Source organism: Phocoena phocoena, chromosome 7 (assembly GCF_963924675.1).
Source record: "Phocoena phocoena chromosome 7, mPhoPho1.1, whole genome shotgun sequence".
NCBI classification, from domain to species: domain Eukaryota; kingdom Metazoa; phylum Chordata; class Mammalia; order Artiodactyla; family Phocoenidae; genus Phocoena; species Phocoena phocoena.
Genome location: NC_089225.1, coordinates 40,526,888 through 40,551,180, shown reverse-complemented (window position 1 = coordinate 40,551,180; position 24,293 = coordinate 40,526,888). Strand labels below are relative to the sequence as shown.

The 24,293-nt window shown below is 39.1% G+C and overlaps 1 protein-coding gene across 2 annotated transcripts in view; it reads right to left on the bottom strand.

Moving 5' to 3' along the window:
• GPD2 (glycerol-3-phosphate dehydrogenase 2) overlaps positions 1-23,664 on the bottom strand; it is a 98,531-nt gene extending 74,867 nt beyond the window's left edge. The window contains exons 1-2 of one of the 2 annotated variants that reach the window (XM_065880234.1): positions 23,553-23,664; positions 5,191-5,362 (exon numbers count right to left, since the gene is read on the bottom strand). In XM_065880234.1, coding sequence (XP_065736306.1) covers positions 5,191-5,362; positions 23,553-23,654 — 274 coding nt within the window. In that variant the 5' untranslated portion in view covers positions 23,655-23,664. The remainder of the gene's footprint in view (positions 1-5,190; positions 5,363-23,552) is intronic. The other variant, XM_065880235.1, reaches the window with a different exon arrangement.
• Positions 23,665-24,293: the final 629 nt, after the last annotated feature.

Genomic DNA, 24,293 nt, shown 5'->3' with positions numbered 1-24,293 from the left:
TACTCCTGCCAAAGACAGTCACTATAACATAATCACTAAATTACATCAAATTTCCAGATTAATTTTAGTAGCAATTTGCAACCTAGTCTAATTAGCAGTGTCCAGTAAGTAGCAAACTTTCATCTGCTGCAATTCTACTGTCCTGAAATAGGATTTTCTCTACCCTCATGGTGGAAGAGGGGCAGTGGTAGAAGGGGGTGGAGATCTGTAATTCCCAAAATGCACTATCTTCCATGGCTCTCCCTTTCCTGCAGTTTTTAATGCAATTAAAAATGCACACACCTGCTCCTTTTCACAAACCTTTATTTATGCAGAAGTGTTGTTGTTATCCTCCGTTATGTCTGAGAACCTTGAGGCTCTCTGTAAGGTTAGAACACTTATTGAAGGTCATGGACCTAGTGAGTGATGAAGCTGACTGATCCCACTTGGTTCTCATTTCATAGCCTGTGTCCTTACTCGTTATGCTATACTGTCTTAGACTCGAAGGAACTGTGGTGAGAATTCAGGAATTACTAGCCAGGCACCATTCATAAACTAGAAGTACATATACATTTTTAAACAAGAGATCTACAATTAATGTTTTCTTCTAGCAAGAAGCAGTCTTCTCTGGAATTTTGAAGCCATAAAGTTTAAGTTTATAAATAAGATTTTAAACCAAAATTGTACTGATTGACCCCGATACATACAGGTAAATCACATAAAATAACAAAAAAGAACTGAAAAAAACATCTTGAAGCCCTCTGAGGGAGTGACTACATTTATCAGAGTCTCTTCATTCCAGCTCTCTTTTGGGGGCAAAGTGCCTCCTATATCATCGTGCTTCAAGGCTGGGGACTGGCCACAGAGGTTTTAACCAGAGAAGCAATTCCTATTGATCCTAGAGACCTACAGGAGAACGTGAGGAGAGCTGTGCATATTATGTTTATATAATAATATTCCCAAATGAAACAAATGAAAAACTGATTCCTAAGAAAATGCAGATGGTAAGAATGCAAATAAATGTTCATTATGAAAACTTCATGACTTTTTCTCTTCCTTCTATGGTCTTTGTTTATCCATTACCAAAATTGCATTTGGGCACAATATTTCATCAAAAACCTTGTGAAAACATTTTTATACGAGCCTTTTAACATCTAGCAGTTCCCCCAAAACTTTGATGTCCTGAAAAATCTAATTATTACTGGTAACTTTAAAAGATCACAGTAATTTATTTTTGTCAAATGTGACTAAAGATTAATGGATACAGTCAGGAATAATTTGGTAAAAACATATCAAATGCAGAGAAAGCAAAATTTGTTGTTAAGTGAAGCATCAAATATAATAAAAGAGCAAATTCCATGAATGAACAGCAACAATGCACAATTCATTAACCAAATGCCCATGATTATTTCACACTTCAGAGGGCTACTGATATGATCAGAAATTGTAGTAAAAGGATAAATATAGATTAACTTCAGCATCTCTATACATTTTAATTATAAATGCTACCCTCAGAGGGCTACCAGCATAATAAAGGAAATACAAACTATGGTTTATCCATCCTTTTTATAAATCGTAACTCCGTATACATCAAATAAGACAGTCAGTCAATTATTTTAAAAGACAGCAACTGAAATGCCAGGAGATACTGAAAGTACTTCATTTTCTTAGCTGTTACTAACTATAAGTATTAAAAATCTTGTCAACATTCTGGCTCTGAAAACTCTTATCTTTTCAAAATCATCATCACGGTCATCACCCACAATCGTCTGCTAATGTACTAGGTAACATTCTTTACTGCCCAAAGGAAAAATGTTTGTTCAGCGAATATTAATAAACTATAAGCTCCTCGAGGGCAAGGCCACATCTTATTAGTCTTTATATTCCCAGAGCTGGTTCAGCAGTTGACTCACAAGTAGTATTATTTTAAACAGCAGAATGAAACAAAACAAAAAACTGGAAACCACCTAAAGAGTCATTAACAAGAACGTCTTTGGGATGAATTTTTCAGCCATGAAAAACAATGAATACCATATACATGTAAAGATTGATTAACTACACTGTTATTTGAAAGTAATACACTGCAAAGTAATGACTACAGTATGATCTTATCTATGTTTTTAAAAAGATATCTAAAAAATGCACAAAAGCAAATATAGGTGAGACTTTTCAAAAGGAGAAAAGGAATAAAAGACATTTAATCAGTAGTTGCCTTTTTGCTACTGCAATCACGGTCCTAACTCTTTGAGGGAAAGCTGGCTTTCCAACTCCCCTTACCTCCCCCTACCAGTCCTAAGTTTCCATTTAAACAATTTCTTGCCTTCATGGAATCTTTTCTCATTTTCTCCTTCTGTCATTGATACCTAGTCAGTTCTCAATTTGGGATTCTACCCTATCGTGTATTTTCTCTGCCCCAACTCTGAGCAATATCGGACACACATGGGGACACACACACACACACACACACACACACACACACACACACACAGATATCCTTTTCTAACCAGAGCAAAGCAACCCCTATTCCTATCACATTCTCTAAATCTTTTCTACATCCAAGTCCCTACTCTTATCCATAAGTAGCACATCTCACTTCTTTTTGAGTGTTTAAGAATAGCTCTTCAGAGTCACACAGACTCCCTCTTTTATGCCTTAGAATCTTTACACTTTGTATTCGTCCCTGAGAAATGTCTCTTCTTGCCCTGCCAAAGCTAAGATACATCTTTGATATCCCATGCCGCGTATTTTCCCGAGAGCTTGTTCCACATGCAGCCTTCTATTATTTGCATGTTAAGGCTCTCCTCTGAGTCTACAGAAATATTCAGATGGCTCCTATCTTAAAAAGAAAAGAAAGAAGAAACAATTCTTGCACATATTGCCTCCCTTATTCATATCCTACTAACACCAGCAAGTTACGTCCTTTCTGTTTTATTTGTCTCTAGATCTCTTACAAGTTTAGCCCCTGCTTCTTCCTTATTGCCTATCCTTTCCTCATCACGAATGCTCTTCACTGTCTCAGAGGGCCTGTTCAGTAAAGTCCAAAGACCTTTCCCGGTATCCCAGGCCCAGCCCTGCTTTTGCACTCCTCTCATATCCTCCCCAGCACAGCCTGGGTGATCCCAACTGAAACACGGGCTGTTTCCCACACACACTGTTCCTCTCACATGCTCCCTCAGATTGGCACACTTCCAGCAAGCAATGTTTGCCTACTAAAATTCTACCCGTGCTAAATAGCAGCTTGCTTTCTCCAGACCATTCTATGCAGATATAACAATGCCCCCAAGCCTCCTGAAAGGCACATATTCTCTATAGGGTAACTCAGTCTACTACAGAACTACAGAACTTGGAGCAACCTAAGGGTGGAGCCTGGATCAAACATCTTTGTATTCTCATGTAGTACTTTGAATATTGCCATGCATAAAGCAGGCACTCAGCCAATATTTGTTGAAATGAAAGAAAAAGAACTGCTGTATACTTCAGTACATAGCATGAACATAAGTGGAGATAGCAAGAAATATTTCTCTGAACGCTACTGGGGAAACGATCCTCTTGGACATAGACAATTGTCATCTGGTAACTTCTAAGCCCTGGAGTAGTCCCAGGACAATTGGGGCAGTCCCAAACGAGACCTCCCATTACACTGCCTATGTGTCTTCTCTTGACACTCTCTTTCCCAAGACTCCAGGGAAGAGTGTTGAATTCAAGCACCTTGAGGTAACTTCAACTCTTCTTTCCATCTGACTTAGTATGTCCCAGGATAATGCAGCTTAAATTATAAACTATGGATGGAGACAAAATTATATAAATATTAGGGTGTGCCAGGAAACTGAGTATGTTCCAGGACTTATTATTGTGAATTTGCCATTATTTGGAATTGACATAAAGGACCTAGGCTGTGACGTCTACATGGATCAAAACTCAAGTGGGGGTCCTGTGCAATCACAGTAAATCTACTGTACTTTTTGGCTTATGTGTGCCTAATCTCACGAAATTTATTTCATTTCTGTAAAACTAAAATCTACCAGATATGCAAAGTACCTAAGTCTAGGGTGGGTGTGGTAGTAACTTAATCTGAGAAAAATTATTCCATGTAATAAACTATTACCACTGAATATGAAACTGCAATGAATACTGAATCTTATATAGTAACTAAAATAATTTGGAGTCAAAATTCCTTGCAGCAATACCCAGTCCAATTTGATAGATCTAAAAATAATCACAAAGGATTATTTCTCCGGGACAATTGGTTCTAAAAGTCTTTTGCCTTCATGTTATTAATGGCAGCTATAATACTATCTACAATTTATTGAGTTTCTACTTTGTGTGACAAGCACTGTTTTAAATCCTCTTCATGATTATGCATTTAATCCTCATAACAATCATTAACGGAAGATATTTCTTTCCTTATTTGAAAGATGAGGGACCTGAGAGAAATTAAGTAACTTGCTTAAGTGTATGTGCGTGTGTGTGTGTATGCACATACATACATCTGATAAAGCAGCTCAGCCAGGATATGTACTCAGATTTCTTTGATTCCAAACTCCACACTAATAACCACAGGCAAAAGAAGCAAATCATTAAACATATCATATGTAAGAGCCTTGGTGTTCCATACTAAAATTTCTTTCTTTATATATCCTGTTGCCATTTTGAAAGAACTTCTCATAATATCTTTCCTGAAGCTGACTAATAGAGTGAGACAGAACTACAGGTTAGCAAGTCTTTTCCATCATTCAGTCACCTGAACTAGAGTTTCCCAAACTGTAGTCTGTATTTCATTGGAAGAGATTATTTTAATAGAGAAACAAAAAGAATTATTTTAATATATTAATTCATTTTAATAAATCTTTTTATTAAAGATAAATCACTGACATAAATGTGATTTTAGGTGATACACAAATAATTTTATTTCACATAAATGTACTTTACTGTGTATAAAAAAAACTAACCAGAACATCAAATCAATGAATTCACAGGAATATAAAGTTTTCTTTCTAAATAAATTCATTTCAGTGTAAAAGACAAACTATACTTCATTTCAAAATTGTGCAGGTACCTACATTTTAACAACGGGAAGGTGCTTCACAAAGAATGGAAAATTAAGCAATGCAACAGAAACGTGACTTCCCAGCACGGAGCGCACACTGTGTTTATATCAGAAGGACAGATGAGACCTTTACCTGTGTTACATCCACCCACACCAGGACTCACCTCTGGTGACTGCATCTAGGGCACAGCCACTTCCTGTTGCTCCTCCTCCAATGACAAGTACATCGAATTCAGACGTGTTTTTCAAAGTCAGTATCTGAGCTTCTCTGGAAGGAGGCTCCCTGTTAACAGGTTCTGAGATGTAGTCTGCTGCTTCAACAAAGGCCAGGTTCACCTGAGGTAAAAGACCATTTTCAAATGTTTGTCTGGAATGCCAATTTAATACATTTTACAATGTACTAAAAAAAGAGTTGTAATGGAGATAAGGATAACCAGAGCTAGACCGGAGTCTACAGTCCACATGGAGTGAGTGATAGAACCAACTGCCTTGGAGAAAAAAAAAAGTCCTTAAAATTCTGTGGTTTTTTTTTTTTTTCCATGAATCGTAACTATTTAACCGTGGAACACCTGGTTTCAGATTCAATATCTCAACTGATCGTTTTGGTTTCATATACAACCAAGTTCAATTAATTCCCACACTGTACAGCAATTCCCAAATACCTTGTCTAAGACAATTTATAGAAGAACATAAGGAAATGTTTTACCCGGTAGCAGCCATTCATTCAGATAACATTTAAAAGTGTGGAAAGGAGGAAGAAAAAGCACTTTATGCCTTTCTGCAATTTCTTACAAGTATATGTTCTTCGTTCCTTAATTCCCCTGACAAAAATATATTCTTGAGTTTGGGGATCTATAAGTTAAAGTCAGTACAATTAAAAAGAATCTGTTCACAACAGACATTATTATCCAGTTTAAAATCAGCTCTGGCCAATGGGAATAATATTATATAAAGATTTTAGTCAGAGGCTTCCCCATTCAACGTTTTAACAGAAAATTATAGATTTTATATATTTAACACACGCTATTTCAATTTGTGAAAGCTTTAACAATAATATAATTAAAGCCAGCCATAGTCCCCTAAATGATAATGACCTTCCTTATTTCTAGTTCTTTCATTAGAATATAAGTTATCATCCTAAATCAAAAATGATGCTAGTCTTTATATTAACAAAAGTAGTAAGTCAGAGTCAAAAGCTTAGAAAAACAGATATGTATCTGTTTTTTTTCCAAAATGTGAATACCAGGTTCGTTCACTATACTGAACAGTGCTGGTCACTGTTGCTCTAACAGTTAGTATTCCACAGATATGTGGCTTCTATTTTCTTTTCTTTAAATCACAGCATCAGCACAATCCACAGGGGCAGGGTTCTTCCCATTCTGCTGAAGGGCCATGTATGAAGCTCTGAACCACAAGGCCAAGCTTCTTCCAGAAAAGGTGGTCTTAGCTCTGACCAAGAGATTGTTCTGATAAGTGATTTTTTATTCATTTAAATAAAATAGACCAAAGTGCTCCTTATAATTGGATTTCTATTAAAAAAAAAACTCAAAAGCCATAGAGCACGTTGAAAGAAACCTGGATTAGAATCAGAGGGTCCTGGCTTATATCTTAGCACTTGTGTTTACTAGTAAAGGGATTTTTGACTGATTATCTCTCTGGCTTTGGTTTCTTCACTTGCAATGTGGGATGAAACCCCTGTGATGTCTCTATCTCTTTAACTTTGGGTTACTCTCAGTAAGGGAATAATGATATGAAAGTAAACTATTAATTACACCAAAGAGGAGTTGTATTATTGTTAAATAATTTGATTCCTTAATAGCAGGGAACAGGAAACTTTCAAAACATATTTTACTAAGTATCATAAATACAAAACGTTATAATCTGGTACCATAATTTTTCAGACTATTAATTCAGATTCCAAACCACAGAAATCTTGCGCTTCCTTATATAACTCCTCCTAATTGTCTGCTAATAACCATTTCCCCATGTTCATATTTACATGCATTTAAGGTAACAAGCTAAATAAATGTAACTGGCTAGGTGCTGTGGAGAATATAAGACGCCTTTCAGTCATGGTCTTTGTTTTCTATCATCTAAGGAGAAGAATGAAAAAAACCACACACACACACACACACACACACGGTAAACACATACAAGAACAAATGCCAAAAAAGAGGAAAAAAAAAAAAAGCACCAAGCTATGACCATTCAGATTAGAGAGGGAGAGTCTTTCATCTGAGGCTTTCAACTGGGCCATGACAGATGGATAAGACTTGAACATGAGACTGACAAGTGACTAAACGCCAGAGCATTTTCACACATCAAAAGAATTGTGCTGACATTTGCTGCTTGGTAAGTTCTCTAGAAATAGTTGAAAATAAATGTAAGGACGGTACTATGGTAGAGTTCATTAGAACTTGGCAGCACTAACAGACCCCATTCCACGCTGCTCACAGGTTGCAACCATGGAGATTAAACTCAGCAGAACCTCTTCTTCAGCAAGTACACCAGATCTGATGGGCATTTCTCATGCCTTTTGTGCATCTCTCCACTGACTGTGCTGTTTCTCCTGCCCTCATCCCCTGCCTCATACTTCTCATCGGTACGCTCTAACCTGTCTCATCCTAACCAACAGTAATAAATGTCTCTTACATATGTTTCTAACAATCAGCCTGAAAATTCTTGAAGTAACTGTATACCCTTGCTTATCTACTGCCTCACCTCCTATTCACTCCCCAACTCAAGTTTAATATGGATTTTCACATACACCAGCACCACCACCATGACCAGACCACCAACACTGACCAATGTCCACTATGCTGCCAAACCCAGTGAGCACTTTTCATCCTTCATTTCAGTTGTCATCTCAGCACATTCACTCACCTCAGCATCGGGAAGCTGTCAGTCTGAAATGACGACCTCTCTCTCTCTGTCTCTGTCTCTCTCTCTCCCTCCAGCCTCTTGAACTCACTCTCTAGTTTCCTTTGGATGTTTGTCTGCTGTCCAACATTAATCACTGAGGTTCCTCTTGAGTCTGTCCTATTCACTCTTCTCAGATGACTAAAAACTCTCTCTAGGGAACATCATCTTCCTCCATAGTATCAGATATCTTTCATACCACCCTGACCCTCAATTATGCTCCCCTATTCCAGAACCTGGATATCAAACTTCCTACTTCATTTCGATGTCTTCATTTCGATGTCTCACATTATCTCAAAATTCTACTGATAACTTTATCTCCCCAAACCTTTTTCCCTATAAATTTTCCTCATTTCAGTGAAGGTACCATTATATATCTAGTTGCTTGTGTCACTCTCTTAAGTCTCCTATCTGGTCAGTCATTGAGTTCTATAAATTCCACCACCTAAAAAAATTCTCACATCTAGTCACATCATCTTCACTGCCTTTCAAGTCCAGGTATCTTCCCTTTCCTCTATATTAAAATAATATCCTCCTACAGGTCTTCACACAGTTACCATTCGTTCTTCCAAGTCATTCTCCATACTGAAGCTGGGGTAACCATGTAAAAACCCAAATAATGTCATTTCCACGTGTAAGACCCTTCAAGAGCTTTTGACCTAATACAACATAAAGGTAAGCATCTTTAGTTTCTAAGATGCGTCATAGTTTTTCAGAGTAGCTTAAATCTAACAAAGAAATGGACAATACCAAGTGCTGGTGGTGATACAACACAATTGCAACTCTCTTATATTGCTGATGGAAATGCAAAATAATCCAGCCATTTTGGAAAACAATTTGAGAGTTTCTAATAAAGGTGAACACACACTTACCATACAGTGCCGCCCCCCAGGTGATTTACTCAAGAGAGATCAAAACCTGTGTTCACACAAAAACCTGTAGGCAAATATTTATAATGGCTTTATTTATAATTGCCAAAAATTATTAAAAACTCGAACATCCTTCAACTGGTGAATGACTAAACAAACTCTCGTGCGTCCATGCGCTGGAATAATAATTGGCAATAAAAAGAACAAATTACTGATAGTCACAACAACATGAATGGATCTCAAAAGCATCATGCTAAGTCACAGGTTGAAAAATTATGGCTTTCCACCCAAATCTGGCTGCTACCTATTTTAATAAAGTTTTATTGCAACACAGCCACACCCAATCATTCATGCCTAGTACATGACTGCAGTAGCAGAGAGGAGTAGTTGCAACAGAGGAGGTATGGTCTGCAAGCCTAAAACATGTACTGCCGGGCCCTTTAGAGAAAAGTTTGCCAATCCCTGTGCCAAGTGAGAGAAGAAAGACTCAGAAGTCTACATAGGGCATGATTCCATTTACATGATGTTCTGCAAAAGCAAAAGTATATGGTCAGAAAACAGATCAGTGATGGTCAGTGTCTGGAGATGTGCTGGGGAGGAATGACCACAGAGAACATGAGAGCTTTTGAGGATGATAGAAATGTTCTATATCTTGACTGTGGTGGTGGTTATATGACCATATGCTCTTGTCAAAACTCACAGAACTGTACGTTATAAAGGGTGAATTTTACTGCATGTAAATTACACCCCAAATCATACCTCAATAAACTTGACTTAAAAAATAATAAGGGGCTTCCCTGGTGGCGCAGTGGTTGAGAGTCTGCCTGCCGGTGCAGGGGACATGGGTTCGAGCCCTGGTCTGGGAAGATCCCACATGCTGCGGAGCAACTAGGCCCGAGAGCCACAACTGCTGAGCCTGCGCCGACTGGAGCTTGTGCTCCGTAACAAGAGAGGCCACGACAGTGAGAGGCCCGAGCACCGCGATGAAGAGTGGCCCCCACTTGCCGCAACTAGAGAAAGCCCACGCACAGAAACGAAGACCCAACACAGACAATCAATCAATCAATAGAAATACTGTAGAATTATTTTAAAAATAATAATAAGTAACCATATACACAGCAACTATGCGCCAGGCATTATTATTAGGGTTTTACTTTTTTCACTCACTTGATCCTCACAATGTCTCTATGAGTTAGGTACTACTATGATTTCCATTTTACAGAAGGAGTAACTGAGACACAGAAGTTAAGCACTTGGCCTGTGATTATACAGCTGGTATATGGTGGAGCTAGGGATTGAACTTATGCAGCCTGGTGACACAGACTAAGTTTTATATCACTACAACATACTGATTCTACGTATAATTTGAGAAAAATTAAGAAATAGACTAAATCGTTATAATAGGAGGAGATATCACCAGTTATCAAATGCGGGAAGTTTGGGGGGTTTTTTGTGGTATGGTTCTGTCGTGGGGGTTTTGCTGAGCAATCCTTCCCAAAATATATTTTTTTAAATATACGGCACTATTGAGGGTAATTTATTTAATTTCTGACACTACATTTAAAACAACACTTTATTTTTGTTTATTTTTTTCATAAAAGCTGGAAAGCGTTGCGACTGAGAAGCTAAGCACAGTTTATTTTAGAGGCAGTAACCACAGCCTGAGGCCCTCCTTATGATTATGACAAGAGAAAGACTCATTTGGGCTTCGTATGGCTTTGAGTCACAGAAACACATCTGCACTCTACCTTCCCTAGAATATGTCGATTGAGGAGAAACAAAAGAAAAGCAGTAGGAAGAAGACAGTAGTGGTAAGTAACAGCACGCTTTAAGAAAGGGGACCTTTGTGCTCCAAATCTTCCCAGACCTGCTAATCAAACTTCGCAGACAAATTAATCAAGGCAGTTGATTAAACAGGAATCTGGACTGATCCAGAGATTCTGGGAGAAGGCTTGGAAAGGCAACATGCCCTAAGTCACCTAAGAAGACACCTCACACACCACTGCACTTCCTCATCCAGTGGAGGCCCTCAAGGATTCTACAGACTGGAGGACAAAACAAAAAGATAAAGAGGAAATTAGAATACTGCTTAACAGGTGGATTAAAGATAGAGAAGAAGCTGTAAGAGCCATGGGAGGCATGAGCCAGACCTGAGAAGGTTTCCTGGAAACCACAGCTAAATCAGGTCAAGAAAGACTAATAGGCATTAGCTGGGTGAAAATGCCAGGAAAGGAAGTTGGCACAGCATGTGCTAAAACCAGAAGTCATTGTAGTGAATTGGTCAGCATACTACTTTCTTAAAAACGTGAGTTACACATCCAATATTTAAAAACTGTTCTCCATATCTGTGAGTCTATTTCTGTTTTGTAACATTTGTTCACGTTTTTCAGATTTCACATATAACTAAAAATATAGAGTATTTGTCTTTATCTGACGAATTTCAATTAGCATAATACCCTCCAGGTCTATCCATGTTGTCACAAATGGGAAGATTTCACTCTTTTTTTATGGCTAATATTCATTGCATATATATACCACATCTTCTTTATCTATTCATCTGTCAGTGGACACAGGTTGCTTCCATATTTGCCTATTGTAAATAACACAGCAATGAACACTGGGGTGCATGTATCTTATTGAATTAATGTTTTTATTTTCTTCAGGTAAATACGCAGGTCACCAGCGGAGAGAGGGTGGGAGGATGGGAGAAATAGGTAAAGGGAATTAAGAGGTACAAACTACCAGTTATAAGATAAATAAGTCACAGGGATGTAATGTACACCACAGGGAATGTAGTCATTAATACTATACTAACTTTGGTGCATAATCTATAAAAATATCAAATCACTATGTTGTACACCTGGAACTAATATAACATTGTGAGTTAACTATACTTCAACTTAAAAATAATATAAATAAGTACCATAAATTGCTATATTTCACATAAAAATTAGGATTTCTGTCTGATATCTGCTGAAACTGAACAGTAGCTGCTGCCCTTAGGCAGGGCTGTGCACCCTTGTTAGCCCAGGATTCCCACTCACTGGCTTCACACTTTTATCATCCCAGCCTGGCCCCTGCAGGCATATAAGTTTGCTAAGCCTGGACTTAAAGACAGGACAAGTCCAGCACTATCAGATTCAGGATCTATTACCTAATTCAGCCACTGACGTCAGAAGAAAGGAGAGCCCAAGACACAAAGCAAACTGCCTTGTGCCTAGCATAAGTGCAAGCACAGATCCAAAACAAAAAATTCTTTTCTTGGTAGAATTAGAATACCTAATATTTAATATTACTTTGATGTTGTTATTTCTGATTATATTTAATTATCGTGAGCTGTGGGGAAGTAGGTGGGTTTTCTTTAACTTGTAAGCAAAGGTTCCTCTACATTTTAAAAACATAAAATTCCTCCAGCATTCTGATAGCAAACATATGGCTTTTGTCAAGAGACTGGCACATAGAACACCTATACAGAACTGAAAGCGAGTTCATAATCTTTGAGAGTTTACATCCCAGAGAACAAAATGGGATTCAGAATGAGATCAGTTTTACTGTCTGTACACCATTAGACTTGCAAATTAAAAAAAATATATATCCTAGACATTTGCAACTTCAGGTGAGACCGAAAACAAGATCTAATAATTAGTGTCTATTTCTGAAAGAAATGCGTACTTAAAGACCGCATGCAATTAACAACCAGGTTGTCCTGTAATCATGTAGAGTAATAATTGGAGAATAAAGTAGGGTTTCATGCAAATCACTTCTTACTGCAACTATCACTCTCTCTCTCTTTCTCTCTCTCATTATGTGATTGAATCATATATATTGATAATGGAATCATTAGATTTAAGGGGAATGGCTTCATGTTTTGTTGTCACTGAAAAATACCACATTTCCATATTCCTGGAAAGGAAATGCAATAAGCATCTCCTTAGAATGAATCCTAAGATGTTTTAATGACCTTTCACCTCCTGAATCACTTTGATTCTAAACAATGGTGTTTCTTCTTATACTTACAGGACAGTAAGCAACATTTCTCAATATAAACGTACTGGGTGAGGGATTCATGATTACTCAGTAGGAAGACTGGCTAATAGGTGGACCGTCATCTCCACTGGGGACCAAACAAGAGAAAATAAAACAAGTCCATCTTTCTAGGGTGGCTGAGAAACGAGCTCTAGCTCACCTTGAAGGTGCTATCGCGCCTTTAAGTGGTTGTGATTCCTTTAAGAAATCGCAAGGAAGCTCTTTTAATACCAATCACAACATAGCCAAATCATTAAATTATACAACTTTTTTATAGCTGAAAAATAGGGGAAACCCTTTGGCTTTGTCTGAATCTACTTCAAATAAAATCACATAACTACGTGATCTGAGGTTTGAGGGATACGTTTTACCAGTTTTCAAATAAGTATTTTAAAGACACAGAATATGTGTTTGGAGGTGTCGGAACTTGATATTGCTCTTCTATTCCAATAGTGTGCTGAGAATGAAAGGATCTAGAGAGGGAGCCTGAGAGCAGGGAGTGCAGAGAGGGAAGAAGAGCTGCTGCTAGCCCACACAATAACAAGTCAGGTCCCTTGGGTCTTACCATGACACCGAAGTGGGGCTTCCCTGGTGGCGCAGTCGTTGAGAATCTGCCTGCTAATGCAGGGGACACAGGTTCGAGCCCTGGTCTGGGAGGATCCCACATGCCGCGGAGCAACTAGGCCCGTGTGCCACAACTACTGAGCCTGCGCGTCTGGAGCCTGCTCTCCGCAACAAGAGAGGCAGCGATAGTGAGAGGCCCACACACTGCGATGAAGAGTGGCCCCCACTTGCCACAACTAGAGAAAGCCCGCGCACAGAAACGAAGACCCAACACAGCAAAAATAAATAATAATTTAAAAAAAAAGGAGGGAGTCATCCTTTGACCAGTGAGGAAACGGAGTTTTGTTATTCTTTGGGCAAGTAACTGAGAGAATCAGAATCTGATCCCTAGTTTGACTCCAAATCCCATGTCCTCAGCTCTGCTAGGTTATCTTTCCCTGTATGTGTGGGTTACCTAGGGCTCTAGGTCCACCCGCCTTGCAGGCACCAGCGTTGCAGGGAACAGCTGATGGCAGCCAGTGGAATCAGAAGTCTGAGAGAACCTGCTTTGCCCATGGCCAGACACCCCAGGCAGTGACACCGAGGGTTCCACGAAATAGCACTTTTCCTTAAAAACCTCCCTAACACATACATTTGGAAATGGATACAGAACTGAAATGGGACTCACTTTCCCCCCCCATCCCTCTCAGGTGAATAAAATGCTGACCCAATGAGCCAAAGGACCATTTCCGAGTTTCTCAATCCAGATGGCCCTTGGCTGCATTTTAATTTTAAGTTCAAAATAGTTTGGGGTATAATTTGTGATGCACGTTTTCCATTTCTCGGTGAATTATTTCATCAAATATATACACATTTATAATTTTTCTAGTTTATACTCACAAGCATATAATTGGATCTCAGAACTTCTTTGTTGAAAAATCACAAATTTTGAAATAAAGCATGTAAAATTATTTTGCCTAACATTGTCTAACATCTTAAAGCATCTATTTTCTTAATTTGCAAACTCTACCAAAAGGGGGCCTACCTAGCATTAACACAATGTAACTATTAAGCTGGAGAGGGAAGCTAGTAGACTTTTCCCAAAGCATTTCTAGAAAGTTTCCTCAGTCCCACAATATCCCTAAAAAGTTTCTTAAGGAGGCCTTAAAATGGATAAATAGTTGAAAGTGAAATGCAAAGTCAAATCAAAATGAATGTCAATGTTGCTCAGTTAGCAACAGCCTACAAGCTCACCAGCTGTCAACGCTAATCATAGCTCAGTCGTTGACTCACTGTGTGACCTATCGCAGTACAGTTAACCTCGCGGATTTTGTATGCCAGCAATAAAATAGCATCACAAACTCCTCGAAGGCCTGATGTGAGTTATAACTCAAAGATATTGCCATGGCCCCACTTTGGGAGCGAAGTGTTAAATAAAAACCAAAATTATAAGGAAAATGATAGGATGCACTTCAAAGAACATTTCCAGCTCTGTCTGCATAATTTCAGTACTTTCATGAAACAAGCCTCTGAGAAACGGTTAACCATATAGAGTTAGTTTCAACTCGTCTTATGGAAAATACAATGTGTTCAGAATCTTCATCGAGCTTTAGATATCAGACACAGCCCCAACATATTTAGTTGTGTTTTTAGGAGAAAAACAATTCTTCCAGGAATCTAGGCACAGGGTTCTAAACAAGAGAAGAAAATACAGTCTTTGGTATAAACTCTAACAATAAAACTGTTATCAAAAAAATGCAGCTTATTTGTCAAACTGATTAGAAATTAAAGTCAGGACACAGATTTAATGGCTGGATGCTTAAAACTTTTTCTCTTCTTCCAGAGAACACTGCTGGATTACACTTCCCACCCTCCCTTACAGCTGGCTAGAAATGATCCAGTGGGTCAAAAAGCTATAAAACATGGAGAAGCCACTAGAATAAAGGGACATAGGTCCGTGAATGACTACAAGAAACAATTCCCCACCTATCCACACTGAACTGTAATGTGAGTAAGGAAGAAACCTTCATTATAAGCCACTGAGCTTTGGGAGCTGCTTACTACACCAATTAGCTTACTCCACTTAATACACAAATAGGAGATATATTTAGCATTACAACCTAAGATTTGCAATTCCCATACTTTGTATACAGTCCAGAATCTTCCTCTGACGAGTTAGACCCCATCATAAGTAGAAAAATAAATCCATAGAGATAAAGCTCCAAAAGGACAGATAATCAAACGCAAGCCCCAGCAAACCATGGTGCAGAGACATTTCTTCCTTCATGTTTAACGTAATACTGATGCTGACAGCTCTCGAAGCAGGCAGATGAACCTTGAAGCCTATTATTCAACCACTAGTCCCTTCTCCTCCTAAATATACATTCTTCATGTGGTCTCTAACACTACAGTTCCCACCTAAACATTAAAATCAACAGAAATGAAGACTGTTTGAGAACAGTTCCTGTTACAGCACTTTTATAAGATGTTTTTAAGAGAAATGTTGTTTATGAACCTACGAAAAATGCCTCTGGAGATGTAAGACTGTTTACTCAGAGAGAACAAACAAGTCTGGTAGCCAGAACTACCTCACAAAGTTAAAAGCAATCTGGTAAGCAGAAAGCCAACGTGTCAGGTGATAATTTCAGCTACATTAGTGCTCGGGAAGATTTCTACTGATTTCAGACCCACAGATACTCTTTAGCTTAGGAGCCAGAAGAATGTTTACAACTGAGGTTAAATTCTTAAAGATACTAAGGGCATTCAATAAATAAATAGTATCTATTCAATCAAAGATACTATTGAAAAGTGATACTTAAGTAGAATTTTTACAATTGAAATTTTCTCAGTTGACACCTTGTCCTAGATGCTATGCTTATGATTTTAAGTATAACTTAAAAAAAAATTTAAAGCACTTTTAGTTTCACAAAAAAAATTGAGAGGACATTCCAGAGATTTCCCATATACCTCCTGCCCCACATACTCACAGCCTCCCCCATCATCAACATCACTCACCAGAGTGGCACATTTTTTACCAAAGATGAACCTACATTGATACATCATAATCACCCAAAGTCAATAGGTTACTTAAGGGTTCATTCTTGATGTTGGACATTCTATGGTTTTGGACAATGTATAATGACATGTATCCACCACCACAGTATCACACAAAGTATTTTCATTGCCCTAAAAATCCTCTGTGATCTGCTTATTCATCTCCCAGCATACATCCCTGGCAACCACTGATCTTTTTACTGTCTCCAAAGTTTTGCCCTTTCTGGAATGTCATATGGTTGGATTCATACAGTGTGTAGCCCTTTCAGATTGGCTTCTTTCACTGAGTAATACGCACTAAGGTTCCTCCATGTCTCCTCATGGCTTGATGGCTCATTTCTTTTTAGTGCTGAATGATGTTCCATCGTGTGGATGGACCACAGTTTATCTATTCATTCGCCTACTGAAGGCCATTTTGATTGATCCGAAGTTTTGGCAATTACGAATAAAGCTGCTACAAATATCCATGTGCAGGTTTTTGTGTGGACATAAGTTTTCAGCTTCTTTGGGTAAATATCAGTAGGTGTGACTGCTGGATCATATGGTGAGGACATGGTTAGTTTTGTAAGAAACCACCCAACTATGGCATTGCAAAGTGGCTGTGTCATTTTGCACTCCCACCAACAATGTATGAGGGCTCCTGTAGCTCCACATCCTCACTAGTGTTTAGTGTGCTTATGATTTTGATTGGTTGTGCTTATAATTTTTTAAATTAATTTATTTATTTATGGCTGTGTTGGGTCTTCGTTTCTGTGCGCGGGCTTTCTCTAGTTGCAGCTAGTGGGGGCCACTCTTCATCGCGGTGCGCGGGCCTCTCACTGTCGCGGCCTCTCGTTGCGGAGCACAGGCCCCAGACGCGCAGGCTCAGTAGTTGTGGTCCACGGGCCAAGTTGCTCCGCGGCATGTGGGATCTTCCCAGACCAGGGCTCGAACCCACGTCCCCTGCATTAGCAGGCAGATTCTCAACCACTGCGCCACCAGGGAAGCCCTGTGCTTATAATTTTGATTTCTCTTTGATTGATATTCATCTTAAGGTTTCTCTAACCTCTACCAGTTTCTCTGGCCAGCAGTTAATGTAAGCAGCATTATGCCAATCAAAAGCTCAGCTATTTAAAGAAACCTGGTGCTGTATCTCTCTTATTACGCCAAACAAGGCTAGGTCTATTTCAAATAATTTATATCCTGTATGGCGGTGGGGGGGGAAGAAAGAGGTATAATTAAAGACCTGCTAATGTGTCAGGTACTGTGATCATTATCTTGTATATTCTGAACTGGTTAGTGCTTGGCAGGGGAGAAAAGCCTGGCAGTAAAGTAACAGTGTCCTTACCTTATAAAGAAACTAGAGTTCTGGAAACTTTCATAACCTGTGCACAGTAACAAGCTCACCAAAACCCGGCCACACTTGTTTAACAGACACATTCAGGGAGCTAAATATCTTTTCATTTGAGGATCCATTAAAATAACCCCCCAAGTAGATCTCACTTTGACTAGATATAATCATTCCGTTATTTTTTTGCTGCTGCACCAATCCTATCTTTTGAATTTGGGGTCACTGGTACTACCAATCAAAAGACCCTGGTTCACTAGGATCTCTTACAAATAATGTATTGAGAGGGAGAGACTGAGAGTAAAACAATGTTCTCAAAATTCCTATGGATTTTAACTTTCATACAGCACTTTGCCTCGCATTAGCATAAGTATTTTTCCTCACAAAGGTGGTATATAGGTTTACTTATAATTCAACTCACCTAATCCTATCAACTCACTAACATCACCACTATCGTGGTTTTCATGTTCCCTTCATTACCATGCATAACAAAGTAAACTATAGCCTTTAGTAATCCACTCAAAGTATAGGCTGTCTCTTACAAAGTGAGAGGCTATTTTGCAAAGCATGAAGATCCTGTCGTTAACAAATATTACTACATCATTGGCTTTAGGAAAGAATAAGTTTAATTGTATTCCCCTTCAAGCTAAATTCTGATTTACCCTCAAAAACCAGGTTTACACCCCCCCAAAAAAAACCAGAGCTTTCTAAATTGTTTCACCATAGAATTACAACAAATAGTGTTGTACTATATATTAATTTATCAAAAAGACTATATTCACATAACTTTTTAGGAACATATCACCATATAAATCAAGTCTGCCATAAATTATATAAGCTTAAACAGAAAAAAAAACCACAGTGGGAACTTCAAGGAATTTATTACTTACAAGAGGAAGAAAGTTTAAGCCAATAATTGGTGTTGTCTACCTTGTTATTGGCTCATCTTCAGATCAGGAATCAAGTAGAAGAGAAAACAGAAGGGTGTTTGTGTGACCGTTTGTAGCCATTCTCCTACAAGCTCAGATGAAGGACAGGCCATTTGCTACTAAACCTCAAAGTCTTAACACGGTATCCCTGAACCCAAGGGTCTCCAAAGATGAGAGCAACTTTCGTGCTCACCATATATTCATATAGTTATTCACACTTTATGTTCATTTCACCTGGGAATAACTAACACTTTTGGCAAGGTTACTATATTCCAGGAATTCTCCCAGGCTTTACTGCTCATCAACAGTCCCATGAGGGAGGTACCACTGTTCTCCCCATCTGGCAGATGGGGGAAAAATGAGGCCTAGAGAATTTAAGAAAATTGCCCATAGTCACTCAGCTGTTCAGAAGCAGAGCTGGGTGTCAGAAGCAGACAGCCTGCAAAGACGCTCCAAAGATCGTGTTCTCGTCCTTTCTGTTACGTTGCTGATGAACAGAACATCGATGAGAATCTCTCATTTCCTTGATTCTAATAATATCACTCCTCACGCTGAAAAGAGATTCCCTGCCTATGCATGGTGCAGAAAAGAAGAAAAAAACATTCACATCTGGGCTTTGAGAAAGCTCTCTGTGGTTCTCAGGCTTCACCTCAGAGCTGGCTCACAGAGCCCACCACACCTCCAGAGTGGGTAATGGAAGGAACACTTTGAGCACATGGTACATGAGAGGGCCACCCTCAGACCTAAAGAGATCTTTGTTACATCAACCACACGGCTGGGGTTAAAAAGGAGCCCACACTGTTACATCAGTTTCCAGCTAGGACCTAGAAGGTATGAAAGAAATGTGGAGTTTAAAATTTTTTGAAGTTTCCAAAAAAAAGGCCTTCAGTGTCTAATGAAAAGACAAAAGCCCGAGGCAACCCTCAGTTAAAAGTTTGCAATCCTACCCTAGTTTTGCCCCCATTCTTCCCACCCCCCTGAGGAACCCTCCGGCAGCCCTGACTGTAACGCTCTCCATCACTGTTCCTTGCTAAGATTTACCGCCTCCGAAGCTACCCAGGGCCCTCTCTCCTAATTTAAACTCCATTCTCCCACCAGCTTGGAATTAGAAAAGGAAGCTGTCCCATGAAGTAACACTCCCCTTTCACTAGACAGTAAGGAGACCCGAGAAAAGCAAACTGTCCCGAGAGGAAGACTGGATGTCTTCTAGGTCCCTTCCAATGAAAAGTTTATTATTAAACAGACCTATACTAAACAGTGAATGACAAATACCTTACTCTTGAAAATCTGCACACCACTGCAGGGGTGTTTGCTTGCTACATCCCTGGTGGGATTCAAGATAGTGCTGGGGAGTTTATATCCCACTACACAGCCTCCTGTTCCTTGGCATACAGCTGGTCCGGGGAAAGGAAAAATCAAGAAGGCTTTGTGGAAACTTAGTCACCTACATGTGGGTGAGGAAACAAAAAGAGAGGGAAAATGGAATGAATAGGAAGCCTTTCCAAGACTACTCAAAAAAATCCTACATGTATCACTGGAGGGGGCCTGGAGCGTGGATGCCATTTGTGGTCACAAACCTCCTTCCCTGCAGGTGGACACAGTCAAAAGAGGCCAACATTCCATTCATCTTTCCCCCATCAGCTTCCTCGCTGGAACTGAAGATTTAGGTTGCACAGCTCCAAAATATAATAATAACAACAACAATAACAACAGCTCTCTCCTTAGGCCATGATCTCCATCCTTTCTAAATCTGACCTTATTTATCTCCAAAGAAAAAAAATCTCTAGGCCTCACTTGGGTCAACAGTGGAGACTCTTCACCACTGAAAAATATAACATAAATGTTAATAGTATGCTTGCATGAAGAAAAGCCACATCATGAAGTAAAGTGGAACAAAAAAATCTTTGCTATCACCTCTAACCTCCAACCTGCCCACAAGAAATGCCAGTCTTCACGAATGTCTCTATTTTCTCACCTACGGTAGCTTTTATTCAAGCAACTGAGTAAAAGGTAAGTGAACCACATCTTAGTGGATTTCACTGTGTTTTCCATTTAATTAATCAAGAAAGTATATACAATAGTTTTCCTTTTATTCTTTTCCTTGCAAATACAAGCTAATTTAAAAGGGTTTTGTGAGCTGACCTGACAGCTAAACACTTACAGCACTATCCCGTCACCAAAGGTGCTGAAACAACTGACCAACTTTTACAATCAACCCGTTTGTATTTGGAATACGACCTCTGCCTGTATTTTAGGAAGGAAGCGTTGCACCAGGAATATCAAATGAGCACAAGCTAGGGGCCAGGGGATGCAGAGCTTCGAGTGCAGGAATGCCAGCAAAACGTGCCTCTGCTCAAAAGTCAGCAGACAGTTTTCTCGGCCATCAGCACCTGGGGCTTTCGAAACCAACTTACTCTTAAAGGAGGACAGTTTATCGGTTGGAGTCACTTCATAAAACTGGACAAAAGATAAAAACACAAGCCAATACTTTAAGCATTGCTCTCAAGAAAAACAGAGCGCGCCTAGTCACATTTTAGTCACAGCTTCTGTAAAATGTAGCCAAATAATGGGTGTCAAGGGGCAGCTTTTTTCTTGACTATTCAAGTCGGGAAAATTTCCTCCCCTAGAGTGGCTCTGATTGGCAGATATTCTCTGAGAGAGGACAGCTGAGGCCTGTGGTCATTTTATGTCAGTGGCTCAACTGAGATGGTCTCCTCCCCCCTCCTCACACACCCCTCTCTTTTTTTGCCAATCCCTATGGTTACATCCAAAACTGCTACCCAAAATACGCTCACGGCAGTGGCTTAAAGGGACAGGAATCACTGCAAAAAGAATACACACACTTGGGCATATGTCTTATGCAACTCATTGATTGAATATGCCTGTGGTGATTTTTCTCAAAAGAACTTGTCAGATTACAATTATAAATGACTTGAAACTGCTGGTATCTGTTTCGTTTGGCTATTAGGGTGGTCAGGATGTCTAACTTAGGAAGGAGAAAATGACAGAATGTTCCAGGAATCAACAGACCTTCATTTTGCTTGATTTTACTGACTAAAATTAACCCCTAACTTGATGGATCGGAGGCAGTATCAACTGCTTACTCTATTCTGTGGAGAAGAAGAGAAGCCAAACAACGACAACAAAATATATTTCTGAAACAGTATTCCCTAGGTACAAAGTTAAGTTATAAACTCGGAAATAGAGCATGCTTACTGTTGTTAACAGACGTGAACCATGTACAAATTTAGCAACAACTTACCATACTAGACATCGTGACCTTTGGCACTGGCACCCTCCAATATCGTTTCAGATACCACTGGTAAAAGATGGCAGAAGTAATCTAATCTGTTAAAGTCCATGTCCCAAACAGAACTGCACTTCTAAAATAGCCTGAGCAAAAACAACATCTTTTCACACTTACTTTTAAGGAACCAAGGAAACATTTTAAAAGAAATAGTGCATCAAGCATGTTCAGCAGCTGAGAATGAGCTTCAATAGCGAGTCAGTAACACCTGCAACATGTATACCTAGGGAACCTTAAGAGTAATGTGCTCACAGTTAACAATGAAAAAAACCAGGGCTTCCCTGGTGGCGCAGTGATTGAGAGTCTGCCTGCTAATGCAGGGGACATGGGTTCGTGCCCCGGTCCGGGAAGATCCCACATGCCGCGGAGCAGCTGGGCCCGTGAGCCATGGCTGCTGAGCCTGTGTGTCTGGAGAGACCACAGCAGTGAGAGGCCCGCGTACCGCAAAAAAAAAAAAAAAAAAAAAAAAAAAAGAATGAAAAAAACCAGCACAACCTGTTCAATATCGTCCATCTTTAGGAAGTAGCACTAGAAATTAGCTTCTTTTTTATTTGTAAGCCAGCAAATTGATTCTTCTCAATATGTGTTTTTAACGTGCTATTTCCCATTCAGGACATGGGACTCCAAGCAATGCGGCTGGCTCCATCACCATGTAGCACAAAGAAACAGAAACAACATGTACAAGACAGCCCAGGCAGGGCTTAAAGGTTCTCACAAAAATGTAGGATGTGAGTAGTTCATAGATAGCCCAGCTACAAATAGCTTCCCAAATTCCTTCACCTCCATCTTTGAATCGGGAATGCACCAACCAACTGGTATCACAAAATGCCCTAATGACATAGGGAAGGGGGAACAGGAGATTAATACTAACTGCTGAGGTTAGTATTTCAAGCCTGAAAAGAACAAAACCATTCACCAAAGTTATTTCCTGGCATCAATTTGAACTATGGGAAGGCACAGTTGTAGTGCAAAGGGGAAAGAAAAAACAAAATGAAAATAAACTGAACACTTTAAATTATTTGGAAACTTCATACCAATCTCATTTTCATAGCTTTCTCCCACTAAAAATTTTACCCAATATAAAGTAATAATACTACATAAGTAACTAAACCTTTCAGAAATAAACCCAAGATTCCGAGTTGAGCCTTTTGTATAGGCTCTTTCTTTTCCATTTCCTTTCTCAGCTGCCTGCCTTCTAATAAGACAAACTCTTGGCAGGAGCATAGAAGGTATCCAGACATTTGGATGAATTAGACAAGGAAAGTATAAATGAATAAACCCTGGCACTCCGAAATGAAGCAGTCTTTTAAAACCAAAGAGCCAAAACAGAGGCTAAATAATATAATGCTTTCTGACAAAGAAATTTACTTTTTAAAAAATGAGATATACACAGTTCTCAAGGATCATTAAGGCAGTATTCTAAATTAGTGTCTTTTTCAGATCAAGCTGAGACAGTAATTTCTAAACAATACCATTAGCCTACACACGCCCCATACACAGTTCTTTAACAGGTTTGTTTCATATTATAATCAATACATGTACAGTTACTTACTTGCTTCCTTTTGTAATGAGCAAACTGAGAAAGGCCTAGAACAGTTGCAAGAGCACCTCCTCCAACAAGAATAGTCCCTTTCACTGCCTTTTGAAATGCCATTTCTTAGCCTACAGAGACAAAAAACGAAACAAAAAAGTTATTTGGGATTTTTATCACACAATAATCCAATAACAAAAAGAGACTGCCTAGATTATGAAATTATGTTAAACTAGAAAAGAAAACACACAATAAGGAATTTGTTAACATACCGATTTGTATACCACAATTCAAAAACAATACACAAAAAAACCAAGAAGCTGACTTTATAAAATGACCATCCAATAGGAATTAAAGAAAGAAAAATTCAGAGACAACTGAGGTTATTTACATGGTATAAAGTCAAGAGAGCTGTGAAAAGAAATGTGTACCTGACAAAACTGCATGCTGTACTTGCAAATTTGTTCAACCACTAATCCCCTCCACAAAAAGAACTGGTGGAAGTCTTCTGTCACTCAACAGGACAATGAACCTCATGCCTGCTTTGGGTTCTCTGGCAAGTGTTGAATTCCACTCTGGTAACAACTCCCTTCCTGAGTTTTCCCCTTCAGAATGAAGCTCTCACTAAAACCAAAAGCCAACACATTTACATTTCTATCCCTGGAAGAGTCTACACTTTACAGATAAAAAGTAAAAGAAAACCATGCCATGATCCTTCTACAAAATGACAGATATAACACTGCTATAATTCCTTTCATTAAG